Here is a 25,106-nt window from a genome sequence, read left to right on the forward strand (position 1 = left end):
ACAGCTGTGGCGGGAAGGTAAATAGCACTCTGGTTTCCGTCATGGTGTTCTGTTGCGCCAGAAGCGGTTTAGTCATGTCGGCCACATGACCCGGAAAGCTGTCTGCAGACAAATGCCAGCTCCCTCAGCCTGAAAGTGAGATGAGAGCCGCAACCCCATAGTCGCCTTTGACTGGACTTAACTGTCCAGGGGTCCTTTACCTTTTCTACCTAAAGACTGGCGAACTCCATGTTGACATGTCCCAGGGAGGTTACTTGTATTTCTGTTCTTCCAAGCTCCCCATTTCCTCAATCAGCAAGACATTTCAGGGGAGCACTCCCCATGCTTTGATTTTCTTTGGAGGTGAAGGCACTGGAGATGTTTTTTTGAAAGTGTTGCTTGAGGCTGTCCGCTTCTGCATCTGATGTGGGTTGGAGCTTTGCAAGGCTCACAACCTTTGCAGTTAAGGCACAACTGAACTGTTTGTGCAACAGTTTTACTCCTCTGGAATCTGATTGTGAAAGCTTCTGTCCATCACTCCGTCTCTGTGGGGACAGCAGAGGGCAGCAGAACACAGCAGAAAGGAAAATACCTCTCTTGCCCAACTGATTTGGAAACTAGTTATCTCCCCCTTCCCTCCCTCTCAGCAAGGTCTGCCCCAACTTCCCCGAATCACGGCTTAACAGGGTTAAGTGTTGTTGAAATCTGTTTGCTGCTCCCAAGCACAGACCACCAGAACGGGAGGGAGGAAGAGAGTTCACCCAAGTCTGCAAGCATGTGAGTGTTGACTGTGTGGCGAAGGGAGAGGGTGGCATGCGTAACGGTAGCAAAAGGATTCGCTTGACTCTGGCAAAGCCTGGGGCCAAATCTAATATCCAAAGACTATATTACGGTGTCTCCATTATTAAATAATGCTGGATGCATGGACAAAGCATGGTGTCTGGGGCGGCTGCCAGATGGGTGTTTGTTGTGGGATGGGTGCTCTTTGGGCACGCAGATTTTTTCGCAGTGTGCACCCGACTTCATTGGCATCAAAATGCCAGCCTATATTTTGTCCCCATTTACTCTTTCTGGGGAAATTTCAATAAGGTTTGAAACAACAACCAGGTATTGCCAACACCCCCTTTGCAATACAGTGGTACCTCAGGTTAAGAGCTTAATTCGTTCTGGAGGTCCGTTCTTAACCTGAAACTGTTCTTAACCTGAAGCACCACTTTGGCTAATGGGGCCTCCCACTACCGCTACACCGCCACTGCGCGATTTCTGTTCTCATCCTGAAGCAAAGTTCTTAACCCGAGGTACTATTTCTGGGTTAGCAGAGTCTGTAACCTGAAGCGTCTGTAACCAGAGGTACCACTGTATCTGCATGGACCATTTGCAGTATTAACCTCAACTGGAAACCCCCTGGGAAGTGACCTATAGAGCGGCTTTAAAGGAGTGCAACTTACAGTCTAAAGATGTCTCTAATCTGGCATGTTCTCAGTCTGCTCTAGTAGCCCCCTGAAGAGGCTGGCACTACCATTTAGATGCTTCTCTTATCTCAACAGGGTGCCTCTTCCAAGGCGCTTTGTAGTCACAACCACACTAGTCTAAGCAGGGGTTGTATAGCCTTTAGTTCTTGCGAATGGCTGATGATTTCCCTCCCAGCCCCTTCTCCAGAAAGTTTGTGGCCTTCAGGTCTAAGGAGCTGTGCACAGAACATACTCAGAGAAATAGCAAAAACAAAAGCTGCTGCCTTGAGAGTAGTGGAAGCGAAACTAAGAACTGCACAAGAGGATTGTGGCTTCTCGCTAGGCCTCAGTGCTGCCTGCAACTCTTCCTCACTGGTTCCAGGGTCTCTGAACAGATGTGCATAGCCATCAAGGACCACCAAATTCATGATGCTCTCTTGCTGTCATGCCAGTTCTGAGGGATCCAGGTCTTTAACGCTCCAGTCGGCGTGGCTAATGGCCGGGGTTGATGGGACCTGGAAACCAACAACATCTGCAGAGCCAAAGACTAGCCACCTCACATTTAATGGGTGCTGATTTACGCGTTTTCTAGGAAAAAAAAATAGGACCCTTTTTAGTGCAGTTGATCAGTTCCCAGCACATCCATAATTGTGCCCAAAGATTCAAGACCCAGTTCCACATCTAGCCCACATAACGAGTTGTTTTATAGTGTGACTATGCCATCATCACTACTGCACAAGTGCAGAACTGAGTGCAGAATTCACCAGTCTGCTAAATATAAGCTTCTATTTTTTTCCTTTTTTAAAAAGCAAATTTTTAGCCCTTAAGGCTACACATATAAGATTAAAATTACACAGGGAATCCCTGGTGTAACATCTAAATCACGAATAGTATCTAAGCCAGATATTTAATATGACTTAGGATCACAATCTAGCTCCTTTGCCCATCCAGTGACTATCAGAAACAGATGCAAAAACATTTCAACGTAAGCAGATTTCTCATAGTGCTGAATGTGAGGATCTTTAAACCAAGTTCCTTTTCCTTTTGGTCTTCATTCTCAAATGTGTGTGTGATGTGTTTACAGGTTTCCCCAACTCCTCCAACTCCTCCTTCTGCAGGGAGCTTTCATCTGTGGAGTTGTCAGTTCCATGCCAGCCACAAGGAAGCTCTTTGGGGAGGTCAGGTCCCCCAATTACCCCAAGCCGTACCCAAACAACAATGAAAGTACCTGGGACATTTCTGTGCCAAAGGGTTTCAGAGTGAAGCTGAATTTCTGGCAATTCGATCTGGAGCCATCTGAGGACTGCACTTATGACTACGTCAAGGTGTGTGTGTGGACAGAGCCTGGGGTGCAGAGGGGGTGGTAGAGGAATTGCTGCATTTCAAAGTGGCTGAATCTCCATTTTGCATAGCTTGGCCCCACAAGTCTCTGCTCTGTTATTATGGGGTGTATGGGGTATTAGGGGTGGGGCAGTACCTCACCACACGGGTGGCGCTGTGGTCTAAACCACAGAGCCTAGGGCTTGCCGATCAGAAGGTCGGCGGTTCGAATCCCTGTGACGGGATGAGCTCCTATTGCTCAGTCCCAGCTTCTGCCCACCTAACAGTTTGAAAGCACATCAAAATGCAAGTAGATAAATAGGTACCGCTCTGGCGGGAAGGTAAACGGTGTTTCCGTGCACTGCTCTGGTTCGCCAGAAGTGGCTTAGTCATGCTGGCCACATGACCTGGAAGCTGTACGCCGGCTCCCTCGGCCAATAAAGCGAGATAAGTGCCGCAACCTCAGAGTTGTTCACGACTGGACCTAATGGTCAGGGGTCCCTTTACCTTTACCTCTAGTACCTCTGCTGGGGGACATGATGCACTCCTTCTGGGGCAGTTTGCCCACCTTTGGTCCCCACCTGCACTCAGCTCTCACCTCCTAGAAGCTGTCAGCATGTGACAGCAGCCACACCCCAGGAATGGCTTCCAATGGCTGGCTAAACCAGGTGAGGGTAGCTTAAGGTTACCAGATGTCCCTGTTTCCTGGGGACAGTCCCCAGATTTACAAATCAGTCCCCATACAAAATCATATCATTCCGACTGAAGTTGAAAAGTGTCCCCGGATTCATTGAAAAAAATCTGGTAACCTTAGGGTAGGTGGTGAGTTAGGGACTTCCCCTGCATGCAAAGACAGGTTCTGGTGGATTGAACAGATGAGACCAATAGTGGGTCCATCGCTCAAGAAGGCGGTTTCTGCATGTACTGAGGAGGGAAGTGAGGGGCAGATGGAGCTCATCCACCTGGGAAGATGGCTCATCTAGGAGAAAGAAAGCTCTGATCCTAAACCCCTGCTGCCTAGCAGGACATCTTCAGGAGAAGAAAAGGCTAAGGAGTAAACCTGTCAGGAATGAGCCAGCTCCCAGAGAAGATTTGCAGCCAACTGCAGAAAGCAGCCAGGAACAGAGAAGCTTAGATGTTAGTCAGACAGGAGAGAGCCAGCAGCTGCAGACTTCGGTTCTTCCTGACCTTGACGAAGTGGCTGTTAAGACAGTAGCTGAGAGCAGGCACAGTCAAAGCTCCCAGGAAGAGGTTGGAGCTGATCCACTCAGCCCTAAGAGTCTGTGAATGGGAGGGCTGTTAGATAGGAAGCAAAACAAGAGACGTAAGAGTCAGAAGTTCAATTTCTTCTGTTGCAGCCGGAAGAAGTCTTCAGAAGGGTCATCTTGAGTAATGATGCTGGAGGCTTTGTCAGAGCTGCCAGAGCTATCTGTTTGCTTTTGCAATAAATCCCCCTTTACCTATGCCTACTGTGTTATCAAGCTGGGAACCTGGACTCCTGACAAAGCCCTGCACAAATCCAAAGTGGATGGCGCCTTGTAAGCCTCCTTCCAGCAACTCCTGTAGCCAAACTGGTGCCAAACGTATTGCTCTGCTTTCCTTTGGACCACATCAGCGAGACCAAGAGGGGGGTCTTGTTGTCTGGGCAGCCCAGGACCTCCATCGACACTGCCCAGACTTACACCCAGGAGAGGTCACTTTGGTGTTGCTCAAGCAACAGTTTGACTTCACCCATGGAGGTGCACTCCATTGTCGAGACAGATGGATGTCAACAACTACCTTCCAAGGGCCTTTCCCTCTTTTTCAAACAGCTAGCCAACATACAACAGCAGCACTGGTTTTTTTAACCCCCCCCCCCCCAGTTTCAAAAACAATTCACCACAACATGGCGTCCTCCTCAAAGAGACACCACAGCTTAAGAAATGGAAGCCAGAAACCCACTGGGATTGGGTGCATGCAGACCTAGGGATGAGGTTCTTTAGATCTTGGTCAATTAAGACCACTGTTTCTAATGCTTTCTCTTCCCCTTACTGCATTCTGGCAGATCACAGCCAACAAGAAAGACTTAGGCCGGTACTGCGGCCAGCAAGACTCAACCACCGGCAACCACCCTAGAGGCAAAGAGATTTTGTCAGCTGGGAACCGAATGCGGCTGCTGTTCCACTCCGACTTCTCCAATGAAGAAAATGGCACCAACGTCTTCTACAAGGGCTTCCAGGCTTATTATCAAGCAGTAGGTGAGCATAGAGCCTCCATCCTCTGCAGAAGGGGACAGGTGGGGCTGATGCAAATGATATCAGTCTGACTACAGCCGTACCTCGGAAGTCGTACGCCTTTCGACTCGAACGTTTGGGTTCCCGAATGCCGCAAACCCGGAGGTGAGTGTTGCGGTTTGCGAATGTTCTTCGGAACCCGAACGTCCGGTGTGGGTTCTGCAGCTTCTGACTGGTTGCAGGAGCTTCCTGCAGCCAATCGGAAGCCTCACCTTGGTTTCCAAACGTTTTGGAAGTTGAAAGGACTTCAGTTTGATTTCCAAGGCACGACTGTACAGGCAGAGGCCTGACTGGGGAGTTATGGACACAGCTTACTGCTGTGAGTAGGGAGGGGTCTCTCAGTATAAAGTCGCCCCCCTGTGTCAGGTGTGTTCAGACTACCATCCATTGCGCTCTCACTGCTAGTTTCCAAAGCTGCATGCACACAATAGTAGGCACAACTCATACTGATCCTGTAGTTTCTTGACAAACACTGCTGTTTAGTGTGGGGTTTTCCCCCCCAAACCAGCTACAGTCTGACTAGAATTGTTTTAAAATTGTAATTTCTGATTTTCAATTTTATACATTTCAATAATTTTACTATCATTTTAACATTTCGAAACTTGACTTCCTTCCCCCTCTTTCTCCAGTTCCTTAAATTTATTTTTTAATATTTTCTGCATATTCCAAATTAACTTAATCATTTGTTCATCAACTTTAAATATTACAATAATCATTTGTTCATCAACATTAAATCTTATAAAACTGCAGGTTATTACAATAATCTCGCCAATGTTCTTCTCTGTTTACAGTTTGTTTGTAGATATTCAATAAACCATTTCCATTCTTTTATTAAAAGTTTGTTACCTTGATTTCTTTTTTTCTGGTAAGTTTTGCCATTTCTGCGTATTCCATTAGTTTTTGTATCCATTCTTCTTTCATCAGGACTTCTTCTTCTCTCCATTTTTGGGCAAATAACATTCTTGCCACTGTAGTCGCATACATAAATAAATTTCTATACCCTTTGAGTAGTTCTGTCCCTATAATTCCCCAAAGGAAAGCTTCTGGGTTTGTTTTTTTTACAAATGTTATTTTAAACTTCTTTTTTCAATTCATTATATATCAATTCCCAGTAAGCTTTAACCTTACTAAAGGTTAAAGGTCAGTCTGACTAGAATCACAGAGCATAGAATCACAGAAGGAGCGTCTCCACCTCCATCGTTCAGCCCGGACACTGAGGTCCAGCGCCGAGGGCCTTCTGGTGGTTCCCTCGCTGCGAGAAGCCAAGCTATAGGGAACCAGGCAGAGGGCCTTCTCGGTGGTGGCACTTGCCCTGTGGAACGCCCTCCCACCAGATGTCAAAGAGAAAAGCTACCAAACTTTTAGAAGACATCTAAAGGCAGCCCTGTTTAGGGAAGCTTTTAATGTTTAATAGGTTATTGTATTTTAGTGTTCTGTTGGAAGCCGCCCAGAGTGGCTGGGGAAACCCAGCCAGATGGGCGGGGTAGAAATAATAAATTGTTGTTGTTGTTGTTGTTGTTGTTGTTGTTGTTGTTGTTGTTATAGAAGGGACTCTGAGGGTCATCAAGTCCAACCCCCTGCAAACCTTTAAGCCAAAGTAGTGTATAAACCTTTTCTAACTCTCGTTGTGGGATATCCCCAGACTTGGATGAGTGCGCCCTTGAAAACGACGTCGAAGATGGCGCACCTCGGTGCCAGCACTTCTGCCACAACTACATAGGGGGCTACTTCTGCTCTTGTCAGTCCGGCTACCGTCTCCAGAGTGACCAACATTCCTGTAAAGGTAAGAGGACGAGCCAGGCTGTATGCACACTATACCTCTGAAACACATTTGAAGCACATTTCCCTTTGCAAAGGATTCTGGGCACTGTCGCTGAGGCCTCACAGTGTCACACTTCCCAGCAACCTTTAACCAACACTGCCCAGAAGTCTTTTAGGGAAACAGTGTGCTTCGAATGCACGCTGTAAAGTTATAGTGTGTATATTGCAGAAAGCTAATGGGTGAGAATACGGAGGGCTGCTGCATTATAGTGCTTATGGAAAGCTGTGGTCCAAGATGTCAGCCGTTGAAGACTAATCACATAATAACAGAAGGAAACGTTGAACATTAAAAACTTGCCTGTATTGGGAATGTTTTATTACGTGTTTATATGTGCTGGAAACTGCCCAGAGTGGCTGGGGAAACCCAGCAAAATGGGTGGGACATTATTATTATTATTATTATTATTATTAATTTCTTAAGTAAGCCACTCTCTCTTGGCCTCAGTCTCACACCTGCAATGTATAGAAAATGGTAGTGGTTTTTGCTACAGTGTGGATGTAAAGATTACTGTAATCATAGCATGTGAAGTATTTTGAACATGGCAAATGCTGCACAAATGCTCGGTATTCCTGTTTTAGCCGTGTGCTCCATACTGAAGATAAAACTGAGTATGGATTAGCTACCTTCATAATCCCATTTAATCTGTTGCATTCACAGTATGGGTCATCGGAGCGACAAAAGGGGAGCTTTTCCTGCACTTTCAATCCGTGTTGATATAGTTGAGGTCTATAATCTGTGTTAAGGGACACGGGTGGCGCTGTGGGTTAAACCACAGAGCCTCTTGGGCTTGCTGATAAGAAGGTCGGCGGCTCGAATCCCCGCGATGGGGTGAGCTCCCGTTGCTCGGTCCCTGCTCCTGCCAACCTAGCAGTTCGAAAGCACATCAAGGTGCAAGTAGATAAATAGATACCGCTCTGGCGGGAAGGTAAACGGCATTTCCATGTGCTGCTCTGGTTCGCCAGAAGCGGCTTAGTCTGTGTTAGAAATTGTGGCTACAGAACAGGGACCGATCATTCTTCCAGTTGAATGGTGTGGTGAAAGAGAGAAAAATGGACCACCTACAAGGAAAGGATGCTCTGTGGGTCCCTGGCTTTCAGCAAACCTTATTCTGCTTCCTTGCCCTACAGTGAATTGCAGCAACGAACTGTTCACGGAGCAATCTGGGTACTTGTCAAGCCCTGGTTACCCTCAACCCTACCCAGCTGATTTGCGCTGTAACTACAGCATACGAGTGGAGGCAGGCCTGATCATCACACTCAAATTCCTGGAGCCTTTCGAAATTGATGATCACCAGCAAGTCCGCTGTCCTTATGACCAGCTCAAGGTATTGTAGACCACTGTACCCCCCACTCAGCCCTGCTTGGATCATAAATGAGGAAAGAGGGATGCTCCAAAATGTACAAATATCTGCAATCTATCTTTGAAGTATCTAGTTCTCAGCATGTGGAATAAAGAAGTCCTGCTCTTTTCTTGAAAGCCATTTTTTGAATAGATCGAGAATGTTGTTCTGTATGTTCATTGCCATCTTCCCTGCTGGCTGAACTTCTTTTGGAAAGAGAAATCATTAGAGTGTTTTTGAAATAGCTAATATATTTGCAAATACCATTGTTCAGCCCGGACACTGAGCTCCAGCTCCAAGGGCCTTCTGGTGGTCCCCTCACTGCAAGAAGTGAAGCTATCAGGAACCAGGCAGAGGGCCTTCTTGGTAGTGGCGCCCGCCCTGTGGAATGCCCTCCCATCAGATGTCAAAGGAATAAGCAACTACCGGTATCTGGCGTTTAGAAGACATCTGAAGGCAGCCCTCTTTAGGGAAGTTTTTTATGTTTGATGTTTTATCACATTATTATTATTATTATTATTATTATTATTATTATTATTATTCTGTTGGGAGCCAGCCAATGGGCAGGGTACAAATAAATTATTATTAGTAGTAGTAGTAAGTGTAGTGCTGAATAGCGTTCACACTCGTACGGCCAGCAAATCCTTCGCTCCCAAACTCTCTGCTTCTCCCCAGATCCAAGTTGGTGGGGAAGAGGTTGGCGAATTCTGTGGCACAACGTCTCCAGGAAGCATCGAAACCAATGGCTCTTCGGTGGACGTCCTTTTCCACACGGATGATTCAGGATACAGCCATGGGTGGAAGATCCGGTACAGCACAGAAAGTAAAGTATCCCCATCCAGCAGACGGAGATAAATGGTACTCAGCCATCTGCCTCCGCTTCCTTCATTCCTCTCTTATCTCCAACAGGAGTCCCTTGCCCACAGCCTGTTCCAAATGATGAGTTCACCATCATTCAAGACCTACAGCCATTGTATCAGTACCAGGACTACTTCATTGCCAGCTGCAGGACTGGATATCGGCTGATGGAGGTGGGACTCATTTATCTAGGGCTGCGGACACACATTTGAAGCACATTTGCCCCTCAAAGAATTATCGGCACCCCAGTTTGCCCCTCATAGAGTTACAATTCCCAACAAGCCTTAATAAACAGCAGTGCCCAGAACTTTTTGAGCAGGGCAAGGAAGAGACTCCACTTCTGACACCATTGTTGCAAGCCGCACCAATCTCTGCCTAGCAGTGCACAAGATTTCAGGGGGTCTTGGCTCTCCATTGGTGTCTGTGTTCTTATGGGGAAATTAGGCACAATGGCAGTGCAGGATTAAACCCTGTAGAGACCCCTAGGCAGTCAAAATCTCAGGAGCCCCCTTGCAAATTATTTCCTAATACGTTTCTTTATTTTACCAATCAACAATTTTAATAAGCTAAATCAATATTATTTTGATCCATTGTTGCGAAGGCCCTAAAAGGGCTCCTCTGTGTATTTGGCAATCCGGCACTGCAAAAATGGAGGCTAGTGTCTTAATAATATCTGGCTTATTTTACACTTATATGCAACCTTTAGTCTTCAGTCATAGAAACACGGAACTGCAGTTGGATGGGACCAATTAGTCCAACTCCCTGCAATGAAGGGGCGCACAGCAGGAGCACCCCTAAAGGTGCCAACTTACCTTTACGGCAGCACGACCAGCCTCCTTTTTGTTCTGCAACCTGTCTTGGTCTCCAGGGCACATACAAGCATGATTCCTTGTGTGACTTCATCAACACGTAGGACTAAAGGCTGGCACACACTTTGGACCTTTGCCCAGGTGCAGTGGCGTAGCGTGGGTTGTCAGCACCCGGGGCAAGGCAAGTAATTTGCGCCCCCTAACCCGCGGATTTGCGCCCCTAACCCTAACCCCCAGATGTTGCGCCCGGTGCGGCCGGCCCCCCCTACACCCCCCACGCTACGCCACTGCCCAGGTGAATTAACTCATCACATGCTAATTGCTGGTGCTCAGAAGTAGGTTTACACACATGAATCTCAATTACATTAGCGTAAACGCTTATTAAACACCCCAAAACCTTTAGAGAAGGAAAGAATGTGCTTTGTATGTGTTTTAAAGGTATAATGTGTACATGGAGTGGCTTCTCCATTACTTTAGCTCTCTGCCTTCTAAGCCTTTCCCTCCTCTGATGACCTCATGATCCCTCAGGCTTTGGGTGTGTGTGTGTGTGTGTGTTTTCCTCCATTCCTAAACGCTTCTCTTCCCTTTTACATCTCCCAGTTTTTATCCTAGGAACAGTTTAAGGAATATGTCAGGGCAAGAGAAACATCTGATTCAACAAATATTTATCTCCCAAAGGCATCTGCGCTTGTGGATCTGATTAAGGCAGAAAGAGATGTGGCGATTGCATAATTTCTGGCCGGCGTCATGAATAATTGGGGAAATCGAAAGTAGAGCAGAACAAACAAGCAGGCCTGAAATTGATCCAGTGTTCAGCCCCAGAATTTGTTTTGGTAGTTGTGACTCAGCTCTGCCAGGATCTAAAACCGCATTTCGCCAACCTGGTGCCCTCCACATGTTTTGGTCTCAAAGCAGAGATGATGGGAGATGTTGGGAAAGGCTGGTTTAAAGTAGCAATGGTGAGTTCCTTTAAGCATGTCCAAGTATGGTGTAGTGGTTAAGAGCGGTAGTCTCGTAATCTGGGGAACTGGGTTCGCTTCCCCGCTCCTCCACCTGCAGCTGCTGGGTGACCTTGCGCCAGTCACACTTCTCTGAAGTCTCTCAACCCCACTCACCTCACAGAGTGTTTGTTGTGGGGGAGGAAGGGAAAGGAGAATGTTAGCCGCTTTGAGACTCCTTCGGGTAGTGATAAAGCGGCATATCAAATCCAAACTCTTCTTCTTCTAAACATGCTAAGCCTCCAGCGCCCTCCACACTTGATATCTAGGGTAGCAGGGTATTCAAGGCAGAGGGTGTGGATTCTGTGCAGAAGTTGAGCATCAGAATATATATATATTGTCAGGGAACTGCCATCGGCTCAGGGGCGAGAGGTTAAAAGCCGGATGGATTACAGAGAGCCCCCAAAGATCGTGGGAAGCAGACGATGTGGTGCCAGGACACCTTGCCTGAGCAAAGTGGGGAGCAGAGAGGTCCTCCGTTACCCACGCGCTCCCTGCGCAGTAGGCTTCCGCGCCGAGACGGGAGGCGCAGATTGGGCTCCAAGAAACTACTCTGCTGGGGAAGGTTTAAGGGCCGCCCACTCACAGATTCTGCCAATGAATGAGCCAGCCACGGGAGAGTGGCGCTCTGCACAGAGAAAGTTTATTTTGGCATCAAAAGCAAGGCTTCACAGCCGAGCAGGGAGGCATTTGCCTACTTGCTCTCGAGCAACCCCTTGGTACCTTAACACACACACATATCCACAATGAAAATAAGAGAAACTGGCACCCAGTGATCCTGAATCTGAGGTAGAATTTTGAACAAATTAACAGATTTTTTAATTTATTTTTTTTAAAGAAGAAGAGTTTGGATTTGATATCCCGCCTTTCACTCCCTTTAAGGAGTCTCAAAGCGGTTAACATTCTCCTTTCCCTTCCTCCCCCACAACAAACACTCTGTGGGGTGAGTGGGGCTGAGAGACTTCAGAGAAGTGTGACTGGCCCAAGGTCCCCAGCAGCTGCAGGTGGAGGAGAGGAGACGCAAACCCGGTTTACCAGCTTACGAGACTACCGCTCTTAACCACTACACCACACTCGCTCTCACAAATTAACAGATTTTTAAAACAGTATTTGCTATCTTAAGATATAGGTCTTCCACCCACCAGCCAGGATCCAACAGGTGGGTCATGAAGCCATCCCAGGTGGGGTGCAGCAAAGCTATTCTTGTCATTTTGGACTCTAGCTAAGGTTGACCAAACCAAAGCAGCACTATATGTAGGAGCCTGAGCTAGAACACATTGCTCATTTTATCAATTTTCATGAGTGCTGCAAAGTGTCAGGAGAAAGGCAAAACAAAACAAAACAAAATAAGAAAGATAATTCTTGTCAACTGTAGCTTGTCAGCTTGCCTTCCTGGAGCCATGTCTGATGTGAGGGAGCTCTCTATGGCACAGGGACACTCTGTTCACCTCCTAGGCTGTTTTTATGCCTTCCCAGACTTCTCTGAAAATGGAGGTGTGCCGGGCACTAGAACACTGAAAAGTCCACTGTGGTGGGTGGGGGGGTTGTGTAGCGGTTACAAGTCTTTTCTATTAAAAACAAAACAAAAACCACTGCTTTTCAATAGCTTCTCAACCTTTTGACTAACAACAAGTGTACAAATAATTGGTTTTTGTTTAGTAGTAATGTTACAAGAAGTTTGGGGACAGGAGAACAGCTTCCTGAGACCAGTGTTAGAAATTCAGATATATAAGCTAGGCACCAAATGGCTCCTTAATCCAAAACTGAATGTATAGTTGCCACTCTTATGTTTCAAATGATGGACTGACTGTGACTGATTCATCTGGTTAGTTCAGATGGCAACCTTGAGTCAGGTTAAGAGCTTTGAGAACGTAAAGAAGAAAAGCCACTTGATCCAGGGACTGTCCACATATCGATTGGCCTAGTGACTAGTCCAACTGCTTTTTCTTAATGGTGACACGGACCATTCATAAATGTAGGGATAGTATTCCCAACTGTGAGCAGGGCAGGGGGTGGTGTAAGTGAAGTCAAGCGACAACAATTAGCTATGACGTCGTCCACTGCTCCTGCTCAGGCTGCACAGAAAAAGCATTTTGGTTCCTGAAATTCATTCTGATTGTGCAGATAAAATATGGCTGGTGATTTCTACAGGATGTGATATTTGTGTGTGAAATCAGTCCTAATCCAATGATCCCCAGGCATCGCAAGTGGCCGGTTACCTGGTTAATTTCGACATTGCCTGAGACAAAGGTAAGGGGCATAGCTGTCTGCAGGGACTTGCCCAACCCTCGGCTGCCTTTTTGTTTTTGAGCAGGGTGACAAAGCACTGAAATCCTTCACCGCTGTCTGCCAAAAGGATGGGACGTGGCACCGCCCGATGCCCCGATGTGAAAGTGAGTAGCTAGTCACAGATCTGAAGTGCCGTATTCTTCACTCCATAAGACGCACCTTACCATAAGACGCACCTAGTTTTTAGAGGGGGAATGCAAGGGAAAAAATATTCTTTCAAGGGAGCACTGAGCAGTGCCTGTATGCATCCCAGGCTCTGCTCAGCACTTTCACGAGCCGCGTGGAGCGTGTGTGCAGTGCTTGCAGGCTTTTCCCCAAGGAGGGAGAAGGGAGAAGACACATTTTTAGGAGGGGAAAAGTGCGTCTTATAGAGCGAAAAATACGGTACTATTAAAAGATGGCAAGTTGCCAATGATTTTATTCATTTATTTTAAGGTCATTTAGTTGCTAGAGGGATGGGGTGGGGGGCAGCCTTCAAATGCCAAAACATCTAGGGCTAGGCCTGTTCCCAAGGTCTAGGCCCCTTCTGCACTCAACCTTGAAAGCAGCATCATACCTCTTTAAGCAGTCATGGCTTCTTCCCCCAGAGGGAAGGTTTTGGGAAGGATGCTCATAATTGTTCGGAGACTCTTGTTCCTAAGCAAAAGCGGGACATTCTGGGATCAAATCAGAAACTGAGATGGTGTCTGTAAATCCGGGACTGTCCCTGGAAAATGGGGGGGTGGGGGTGGTCTGTAATCATTTCCCATGGGGGAAGGGTCTGTTTGGAGGGTCCTGCTTGGAGGGTCTGTAATCATTTCCCCATGGGTGGGAAGCCATCTTGAGGGGTGTGATTTATTTTTTTAGTAGGCAACTAGTAGCAGGAAATCACCACTGAATGATTGTGACTGAGCTGGACTTTGAAAGGATTCCTGAAAGAACGATTCCCTCCCCTTCATTTATTTGTCGATTTTGCCTCATAGTTGTGAACTGCGGCGAACCAAAAAGCCTGACCAACGGGGACTTCAGCTATGAGTCCCAGCCAAACAATAACAACTACCTGTCAGTTGTCAAGTACAGCTGCAAAGAACCCTATTACCGCCTTTTCAGTAATGGAGGAGGTAAGTCCTGCTCAGCACAAACTGTGCCCCCCTCAGTCCCAATCCTTTCCCATTCTGTCTTTTAAGCATTGCTGAGAATTGTATACCTGTGACAGGTAAAGCTACGGTTCCCGGGAAAGAATGTGCTTTGTGTTATGTACTGAAGTTCTCACCCTGGGCCAGCAGGGGGATACTGTGGATAGTTATGCAAATGAAGGATCGAAAGTGACATTCAGTGATTGGATAGTTTTAGAAAGTTGCTGCAGTAACGTTGTACTGGAGCTCTATATAAGCAGGCTGACTGAACCCTTCAGTTCAGTTCAGTTCTGTCCTGGCCTGTGAATAAACAAGAGCTGTTGAAGAATCGCTGTGTCGTCTGATATGTTCACCTACAACTTAACACTTTGAATGTGCTTTAAAGGTGACGTGCGGACGCAGGAATTCCCCTCCATTCCACGAGGGGCCTCTCAGCCATGTTCACAGCCATTTCACTACGGGATTCCACTTTTGTGGCATCTGCCCATGGAAAATAATTGCCTCACAAAGTCTGCATGATCCCATTAGGGCAGCAGCACAGGGTGTAACTCTGGCATTACTGTACTTACTGTACTTTTCCGTGTATAAGACTAATTTTTTTTAAATTAAAAAATCATGCTAAAAAGTGGGGGTCGTCTTATACATGGGTGGTGCATAGGGTGGACGTTTGATTGGTTGCTGCTGCAGCTGTCAGCAGCTATTGTGCGTGTTATTGGTTGCTGCGTCAATGGGTGATGTTGATTGGCTGACGCTCGGGCATTTGTGCGGGCGATTGGCAGCTTTTGCTGGCGATGGGACAGAAGGGAGGCAGATTTTGTGACGCGTGTGGGTAAGTGATTTCCAGCAATCCCTCCTTAAAAAATCTCAACAACTGGGTGCCATCCTCCACCCCCAATTTTCTTAGAGTCCCCCCAAAATAGGGGGCATCTTATGCATGAGGGCGTCTTATAGATGGAAAAGTACGGTACTGTGTGGCAGAAGCTGCAAAAGCAGAAATGGGTCAGTTCTGGGGTGCGGGGGGGGGGGTTAATGCTATTCTGCATTAAAGACACAAGGAAGGTGGGAAAGTAGTTAAGGCGAGAGAAGCAGTACAACCGCTGGGTCTTGACTTTGGGAACTGAAAAATAATAATAATCAGAAGTTGTTGCAGGTATGTGGAGAGAGAACTGAATTTGTGATTGGAAAAAATGAGAAACTGTAATGAATGTCAGAAGAATACTGGAAGGAAGTTATAAGGTTTTAGCAGAAATGTTATAAAGAATTAAGCAAAAACTGATTGTTAATGGGTTGAAGTGGAAAATTTAAAGTTAGATTGTGTTAAGATAAACTATAGAACAAAAAATTGAGAAAGAGGGAACGGATTTGCTGAATTAGCTAATCTGAACTAGAATACAAAAAAGGGAGGTGTGAGGAAGTCGAGGAAATAAGTAAATGAAAGATAAAGATATGGAAATTGGATGTGCTTTTAAATGTTTTGGGTTTTTCTTGTTTTGATGTATTGTTTTTTCCTTTTACTTTTGATGTATTGTTTGTTAAATTCTTTATTTTTTTTCTCTTATACCTTTTTTTTTTGGTAACTATAAAACTTCTAATAAATATTATTTTTTTAAAAAAGGGAAAAAATGAGAAACTGAGAGAACTGTTCCTTCCAAGAATGGCTCCTTCCATCCCAGCCTGTGCCCTTACAGAGTCGAAAAACCGAGGTGTTTAAGCAGGCAAAGTTTATTCAGACTGTGCTCTCATTATTCTGGTTTCCTTCCTCAGATATGTATACCTGCTCTGCTAAGGGGTCTTGGACGGACCAAGATGACCATGAGGACATCCCTGTGTGCCTGCCAGGTAATCGGCACTCTTCCATCCTCCTCCTCATCTTGTCTAAAAAAACAAACAAACCAGGCAAACACTGCAGAAAAGAGCAAGACAGAACATGAGGTTAAGGGAGAGGAGGGAGAAAAGATGGGATCGAAAACAGAGAGACAACAGCCTGATGGTGAAGCACGTTCTCTCTGCCCTAAGATTCTGAGGTTCAAGCAATTCCTGGTTAAAAGGGATCTTTGACAGGGATGGGCGATTTATTTTGTTGGAGTGGGGAGGGGGGGGGGAGAAACAGATTTTTGTGTCAGGCACTCCGTTCCTTAGTGTCCCGAAGGTTAGGTTCCTTCAGGTGAACAGTCTGCCGAAGGCAGAGGCAGTGAGTAAGGGTGGAGCCCACAGCTCAGGTGAGAAGTCGAAGCTAAAGCTGAGGGACACCGTTGAAGAGGCGAGAAGAATCAATGAACCATTGACTAGTATTTGATGTTATTCTGCCTCTAGTCCTGGTGTTAGAGTTTACCCATCATGAAAAGTAGCCATTTATAGCCTTATCCTCTACAATTCTATGATAAAGCCAGTGCTTTTTTTCCCCTTCTTCTAAAAAATGTTTAAGGGCACTCTCATTTTGAATCAAGAAAATCACCATTTTATAGTTCAAATCGGGGGAAATAAATACAGTAAATGGACAAAAGTACAAAGAACATGCGTTGCCTCATATTACACAGCTGACAGCTCACAGTGACTTCCACATTGGCACGAGGTTGTGTGCACTAACATCTTCCCGATTCCACACATCCACACTCCACACTGCTTCACACATTAAACGCTCGCTTTCATCTGAGACTCAGGAAACACCGTGACAGGAAATAAGGCTGTCATCGGGGTTAGCAACGGAACTGATGATTCACCATGCTAGAGAAGAAACTTAAAATTTTAGTTTCTTCTCCCATTAGAGTCACAAAATGTTTAGGGGTGTGTGTACCCATGAGTCCCTCCCAGAAAAAAAGCACTCAATAAATCCACCCAGCTTATGGTGGTGAATGACACAGTTTAACACTGTTTAAGAAGAGTATGTTCTCTTATCTGTCCTGAATCTCCAGGTACTGGGCTAAGTGTGTTAATAATAAGAGCAAATGCTGGTGGGGGAAAGCTGATTACGTGGGGAAGGTCTGACATGTTCTGTTAAGAGCGAATGGAAGCATTCAAAATAAGGAAATGTCACGTGGGAAATGGGAAAAGGCAGGAGGCTGTCGCCTTTCTTGACCATATTGTCTCTCTTGCAGTCTGTGGAAGACCGGACAATCCCATCCAAATAACCCAACGGATTATTGATGGCCGAGTGGCGAAAAAAGGCAACTTCCCATGGCAAGCGAAAACAGTTGTCACCGGACGTGGAGGTGGGGCATTGCTGGGTGACCGCTGGATCTTGACTGCAGCGCACAATTTGTACCCCAAGCCGAGCAGTGCATCTCGGATGGCTCAGAGCCCTGAGCTCTCTGAGGTTATTAAGAAGACTCAAGTCTTCTTGGGACACACAGATGTGGAGGAACTCGTAAAGCTGGGCAATCGCCCCGTCCGCAAGGTTTACATCCACCCAGCGTACAACCAGAGCCTTCCGGAGAACTTTGACGGGGACATTGCCCTTCTAGAGCTGGAGGACCCAGTGACACTTGGGCCTGACATGCTGCCAATCTGTCTCCCGGATCCAGGGAACATCACCTTCTACGCTCAAGGACGGATGGGTTATGCCAGTGGCTTTGGAGTAGAGAAGAACATCCTTGCTTACCAGCTAAAATACGTACCGATTCCAGTAGCAAGGCGTTCATCCTGTCAGCAGTGGCTGAATGGGCAGAAGATTGACGGCCGGGACCCAGTCTTCACAGAGAACATGTTTTGTGCAGGTTCCCCTCACGAAACAAAAGATACCTGCCAGGGGGACAGTGGGGGGGCTTTTGCTGTGCACGACCTGCAGACTGGGCGCTGGGTGGTCTCAGGGATTGTTTCTTGGGGCATCGGTTGCGGCAACGGCTATGGCTTTTACACCAAAGTCTTGAACTACCTGGACTGGATCAAGGGCATAGTGGGGAAGGATTGGGTCTCAATGCAAGGGTCAGATTAACATATTGGAATGTAAGCCTCCGTTGCGATTCAATGGAAGCTCCCGCCATTTTGTAAAGAAGTGTCACCTCCAATGTATTGTTTCATAGCTCCCTCCCAGGAATGAATAAGTAGGACCTTAACTCGCGGTTTAGCAAATCCTCTTCATTAATCAATCTAAGGTTTAGCTGGTTGATATAACAATCAAATAAATGATAGCTTGTTTGAAACTCTGTCAATGTTATAATCGCTAAAAGATTTCTGTACTACTTGCTTTAGTAATGGACAGATAGAAACGACGTATTATATTCCTGTGTCACTGTCCCCAAAGGAGCACAGTATGCCTTTGATTACATCCTTGTGCTAGGAAGAATGCTAGTTTCTTGTAGTTAATAAGGCAGCTGCAGATGTTGTCAGTGGATCCAAATATGTCAGGCAGGGGTGGCTGTCACAAGGGATAGTCATGGGCACTATATTCAGGATCAGGTCCATTCTCCAAAAGGTGGTCCAGGAGCCGGAATCTGACATCCTCTCCTCCTCCATTTCTTTTTTCTTTTATAATATGTTTTATTGAATTTCCACAAATTTCACATAAAATTTCCATACATAATAATTTTTCTTCTGTTTTATCGACTTCCCATCCCATTTTCCGTGGTGTTTTTTATTCTTATTGCCACAGCTTATCTTCACTCTTCTATACCATAGCCATAATACAATAGTCTCTAATCATTTCTGGTGTTCATAGTTCAAATCCTGATCACAAATCCATCATATTATAATATTTCTTTAAATAGTCCAACAGGGGCTTCCGTTCTTCCATCCTCCTCCATTTCTTAAAGGTAAAGGTAAAGGTAAAGGTACCCCTGCCCGTACGGGCCAGTCGTGTCCAACTCTGGGGTTGCGCGCCCATCTCGCTTAAGAGGCCAGGAGCCAGCGCTGTCCGGAGACACTTCCAGGTCACGTGGCCAGCGTGGCGAAGCTGCTCTGGCGAGCTTGCACCAGCGCAGGACACGGAAATGCCGTTTACCTTCCCGCTAGTAAGCGGTACCTATTTATCTACTTGCACTTTGACGTGCTTTCGAACTGTTAGGTGGGCAGGAGCTGGGACCGAACGACGGGAGCGCACCCCGCTGCGGGGATTTGAACCACCGACCATACGATCGGCAAGTCCTAGGCGCTGAGGTTTTACCCACAGCGCCACCCGCGTCCCTCATCTAAAATAAAGTCATTGCCACCTATGAGCCTAACCCGCGTTAGGCTCATCTCAAATAAAGTCATTGCCACCTAGCAGTGAGTTTTACACTAGTGTTGGCAGTGGATGAGGAACAACAACAAAAAGGCTGTTGTGCTTATTCTGCCTTTAACAGGATAATGGCCCACAAAAATTAGCAGCTGATACTTTTCACAGTTTGGAGGAAATCATTCCCTCTTAATGTCTGCAAGCTACTAATAAAGGCACAGCTACAGTAGCTAGGGGACGCGGGTGGCGCTGTGGGTTAAACTACAGAGCCTAGGGCTTGCCAATGAGAAGGTCAGTGGTTCGAATGCCTGCGACGGGGTGAGCTCCCATTGCTTGGACCCTGCTCCTGCCCACCTAGCAGTTCAAAAGCACGTCAAAGTGCAAGTAGATAAATAGGTACCACTCTGGCGGGAAGGTAAACGGCGTTTCCGTGGGCTGCTCTGGTTCGCCAGAAGTGGCTTAGTCATGCTGGCCACATGACCAGGAAGCTGTAGGCCGGCTCCCTCGGCCAATAAAGCGAGATGAGCGCCGCAACCCCAGAGTCGGCCATGACTTGACCTAATGGTCAGGGGTCCCTTTACCCTTTACCTTTACAGTAGCTAGATCAAATGTTGCCAAGCCTACTTCACTTTTGGAGATTCCTGGGCTATTGCATTCAAACACCAAAGAGAGGTTTAAGTGTAGAACATCTCTAACCACTTTTGAGCTCGCTCCCACCGCCCAAAACAGATAAAACATTTCTCCATGCCTTGATTCAAATTTGGTAGGACTGCTGAGAGCTAGATAAAATGGCTTCACATTCTGCCCAGGCTACAACTGGGCTCTTTGTGGTTAAGGGGCAACGAAGGACTGATTCACACATGCATATTTATCGCTTGGTGACTGCCCCATCCAAACTTTCATGTTTCAATGGAGCCATGACAGATCTAACATGACACACAGAACTTTCACATCTTAATGCTTTTGAAGGGTAGCTGATGATCACACAGTCGTCAAGTGTACAGTACTCAAGTGATAAACGTGAATCTGTGAGTCAGGCTTTAGCCCAGTTGTTCTTCCTTTAAAAGGTTATTAGTCATACTTCTTCAAAGAACGTACTTCACTACTAGTCAAATTATCTGCTGATGTTTTTTCCTAGTGCAACTACTCTACTGAGTAAAGCTATATTAGTGCAATACTTTTAATCCAACTCTTGATGGGGCAATCCAGACTTCTAGAACCTGTCCCGCTATTGGCTAAGAGATTCTCGACCACATCTTATGTGCACCCCAAAGAATGCTCCTGCCTAACTGTAAATTTGCATTTATTGCCTCACAAAAATGGCATTCTACAAATATTAAAATTACTGCTGCACAAAACTTTGGGTTCTGTTTTAAGCCTCTTCTGTGCTTTTCTGTTTTCACTGTATACATAAAGCCATCATGCTAACCCAACGTTCTTTTGCAACCTGCCATGACCCAGGAAATACAACGGGACTTTGCAAAGACAGTGCTACCTTGGTTCTCGAACAGCTTGGCTTCCGAACAAATTGGCTCCCAAATGCCGCAAACCCAGGAGTAAGTGTTCTGGTTTGCAAACGTTTTTTGGAAGCCAAATTTCCAGCACAGCTTCTGCAGCTTCTTACTGAGTGCAGGAAACTCCTTCAGCCAATTGGAAACCTCACCTTGGTTTTCAAATGGTTCTGGGAGTCGAACGGACTCCCAGAATGGATTAAGTTCGACAACCAAGGTACCACTGTACACAGGTTTGGCAATGCAGTTGGAGGGACAGGTGTGTTTTGAGTACGTGGGGGTCAGCAGGAGCAAAGATGGGGCTAAGGCATCACCCTGAACGCACCCCTTTTCTTTCTGCCACATAAGGGCTGCCATTCACTTCAGTGGGCAAAAGTAAAGGGCTGCATTTGGAGCCCTGTTTGCAGAGCAACTAAAGCCCAGCCTTCATCCTGAGAATGACAGATGGTCAACAGAACCTTGACGGGGCACCTTGTCTCACAGGGATCTCTTTCCCCCTAAACCAACCATGCTGTCTGGGGTGATGGACACTGCAGTCTAAAACATCTGAAAGGCACCAAACTGGGGAAGATTCTTGGAAAGCAATCCCGAAAGCCTTCTCACCCCAGGACAACAAACCGTGTGTCTACACAAAGCACAAAATCTAGGAGGCTTCAGCTCCCCACATGCCTTTTATTAAGCCACTCGGTCATTCAATAATCACTGTTTCCCTACAAAACTCTGGGTTTCACCTGCTGGTAGTTATTAGGTTTTTTTGGTGGGGGGTAGCAGATCAATTTCTGTCCCACTTTTCAGCCTATGCCTATACATCCTATGCCCTTTTAAAATGTGTTTTTTTTTGGGGGGGAGGGTATTAGGTTGTTGTTTTTATTATGTGTTTTGTGGTTTTATATCTTCATTTTATTCTGTGAACTGCCCTGAGATCCTAGGGTATAGGACAGTATATAAATAATAATAATAATAATAATAATAATAATAATAATAATAATAATAATACCACCTGGTCCATAGGGTGGTCACACCCACCCACCCACTACATAAAAATCATTTATCCCAGGTAAAAGGAGGCAGGGTGGGGTGCCCTTTTTCAGCTTTCTGTTTAGAAAAAGGAAGTCAGGACTCAAAGCTTTATGACACCCCAGGAGAGCCTGTGAACAAATGGCTAATGGGAATTGCAGGAACAGGACTTCCCTGCACATCTATCTCCCCTGAGTTCCTCGTGACCTTTCAATCCTTCTGTCCCTCCTCTTTGGAAACTCCTTCAAGCCTTCTCTTCCTCTTTGCCACTCCCTGAATTCAGTGCTTTGGGATAGCTCTGCTCCTCCAAAGGAATTTCTAAGATGCAGAAATCTGGGGATTTTTATTTTTTTTATTTTAATGAGGAAAGAATGTTACTGTTTTGGTAGAAAAGATCATGAAACTGTGTCTTTGTTTTCTCCTAGTTATTGAGCCCAGATGGGGAAAATCCCAGCCTGCTTAGTCATTATTTCCTAGGATCCTGATCCTGGTGTTTATTTAAACAGCTGCTGCTACAGCTCTATTTTGCACATGTAGTATCCCAAGACATAACTAAGAGAACCCCGGATTTCTTGAATTTCCTTTTTAAAAAGCACCTTTCCAGCTATGTCACCATTTTATACAGCTCCGGTTAAGGCATGTGAGCTTGAAGGCTTCCTCTGGTGCCTGCCAAATCTCCCAGCATCCTACTGACTGACTGCTCAATGCCCACTTTGTTATGGGGTCTCCATCTTGAAAAGTATATATTGTTGGAGGAGGAAGATGGAAAAGCAATAGTCTTTTGCCTCTTTCAGCACAATGTACTTTTCAAGACATGGATGGTGCCTGAGCTTCTGAACAAATGGTGGAGCAACTGGGAGGTGACAAAGGAAAGGGAAACAATCTGTGAAATGGGTGTGTGGGTGTGGGTGTAATATGTGACCACTGGCATGCTGCAGGAGTCAGCAGAGAGTGGTGGGGGGAAAGTTCTGAGTGCTTACAGCCCCCCAAAGCTGGATCCAGTAATACGGATTTTCCAGATCCTCCAAGTGTCTCCTCTCCCCCAGGGACATAACACCAGTTATGTCTCCATGAACACAGTCTTCACAGTGAGTCCGTAAGTGACGGCAGAGGCCAGTTCTGGATCCACACGTCCTTCCACAGTGGGGACATAGGTTTTCGGCTGGGAGTTGATCATGGTGAGGGTTTGCCAAAGGTGCCTTCCTCTTAGCTTGTTTCTCCTTTTCGCCCTGAGTTCGAGCGTCTTCAAAGTCCATGTTGAAGTGTAGGTGGGTTCCCACGAGGCAAGATACAGTGATAACAGCAAGAACCTTTATTGAACTAACAGAACTGGACAACAGGGACAAAGCAACTGCTTATACAGTGATACCTCGCAAGACGAATGCCTCACAAGACGAAAAACTTGCAAGACGAAAGAGTTTTTTGTTTTTTGAGTTGCTTTGCATGACGAATTTCCCTATGGGCTTGCTTCACAAGAAGAAAATGTCTTGCGCCTTTTTCTTAAAACCGTCAATGCATTCCTATGGGAAACCGTCAATGCATTTCCTATGGGAAACCGTGCTTCGCAAGACGAAAAATTCACAAGACGAAAAAACTCACAGAACGAATTAATTTTGTCTTGCGAGGCACCACTGTATACATTTCTGAAGGCCCGGGCCACTCCCACTCCCTATGTCTAAACTTCCAAGCTGCGAATCAGGAGTCAGTGTTTAAGAGCCAATGACAGAGGCCCAAATCCTGAAATGTTCTGTGATTGGATATCATGTATTGAATCAGAACACAGGAGATCAGACTCAAGCTCAGGCAAACACATACAGTGGTACCTGGGTTTAAAAACAGTCCGGTTTAAGAACAATTTCGTTTACAAACTCCACAAAACTGGAAATAGTGTCCCAGTTTGAGAGCTTTACCTCGGTCTAAAAATGGAATCCAAATGGTGGAAGGGCACCAGCGGCAGGAGGCCTCATTAGGGAAAGCGCGCCTTGGTTTAAGAATGGTTTTGGTTTAAGAACAGACTTCCGGAATGGATTAAATTCGTAAACCGAGGTACCACTGTACCATTGAATACATAATACATGACACCTTTGGTATAGGCTGATTTCCAATTGGAGCCCTTGCAGGCCAATGTTTCCCAGTTATCAGTGCTTATACTGATAACTTTAACTTTTATTTTATATACTGATAACTTTTATTTTTAAGATTTCAAATGAGCTTCAGAAACCACAACCATTTTTCTAACAATCAGATTTGTGCAATAATGAAAAACAGTGGTTTCTCCAGATCTCCCTACTACGCTTCCTCGCCTCTTACTGATTTAACTCTATATTACCGTATTGATTTCTCCTACAACCAACTTCCTGTTTCAGAATGCAAAATGCCTATCATTTTAAGACAACATAAAATGTGAGTGTGCAAGGTTGTGTTGATTTGGGAATTCCTGGATGTGTGCTATTGTGCAATTCCTAGGCAAACACGTTTGTTTCTTTTTAAAAAAAAATGCACACTGCTCATCTGATTCTTGCACACACACGTTTGTACAAAATTAACACATTTAAAGCAACAAATTAGAAGACTGTATTGAAGAGGAAGGTGGTTTTGATTTTTCAACTGCAAATACATGCACGTTTCGACTAATGAGGCCAAATTTGAATGGAGTCAAGGTGGATTCTAAGTGCGATCCAGCTCAAATATGGTCAAGCCCAAAGTTTCACAAAATGTCAATATTTGACTGCCAGGAGCAATACATTAACAAAGCAGTAAAGATCCTTTGCAGTCTATGGGGGGGGGGGTCAAGAAGGCAGCACACATGATTCTGCATTTGGTTCTCTTTTTAATATAATCCAGCTGAGTATGTGTTACAAGCAATATGTAATGTATTTGTAAAATCAGGGCTGCGTTCAACATACAAACGTAGCTGTGGAGATTCTGTAGCAGCAGCAGCAGCAGCAGCGAGGGCTTGTTCCAAGGGTAGGCGAACTATCACAGGGAAATGCTCCTGTCTTTCTGTTGCACACAGGGCATGCTGTTTCCCCCCACTATGCGTCAGTGGCAGCAAACCAGACTTGGTTGCACTTCCTAGTGGCACCTCCCTCAATCCAAAACCACCCTCCAGGTAGAAAAAAACTTACTGCAATAGAGATATGAGCATTATAGATTGTATGGTCATCTGCTAGAAA

General features: G+C 45.8%; 1 protein-coding gene and 1 long non-coding RNA gene across 2 annotated transcripts in view; both read left to right on the forward strand.

The window, feature by feature from the left end:
- Positions 1–20,760, forward strand: part of LOC310668067 — an 80,214-nt gene extending 59,454 nt beyond the window's left edge. The window contains exon 2 of the long non-coding RNA XR_014506597.1: positions 19,999–20,760. This is a non-coding gene — a long non-coding RNA (uncharacterized lncRNA). The remainder of the gene's footprint in view (positions 1–19,998) is intronic.
- Positions 592–18,392, forward strand: C1R (complement C1r). The gene is made up of 11 exons (XM_083419913.1): positions 592–756; positions 2,515–2,755; positions 4,795–4,987; positions 6,666–6,806; positions 7,973–8,169; positions 8,860–9,007; positions 9,094–9,215; positions 13,164–13,242; positions 14,101–14,238; positions 16,018–16,092; positions 17,349–18,392. Coding segments are annotated over exons 1-11 (2,172 nt in total). The 5' UTR covers positions 592–754; the 3' UTR covers positions 18,185–18,392.
- Positions 20,761–25,106: the final 4,346 nt, after the last annotated feature.

The sequence above is a fragment of the Podarcis tiliguerta genome, assembly GCF_965153285.1.
Source record: "Podarcis tiliguerta genome assembly, chromosome: 17".
NCBI classification, from domain to species: domain Eukaryota; kingdom Metazoa; phylum Chordata; class Lepidosauria; order Squamata; family Lacertidae; genus Podarcis; species Podarcis tiliguerta.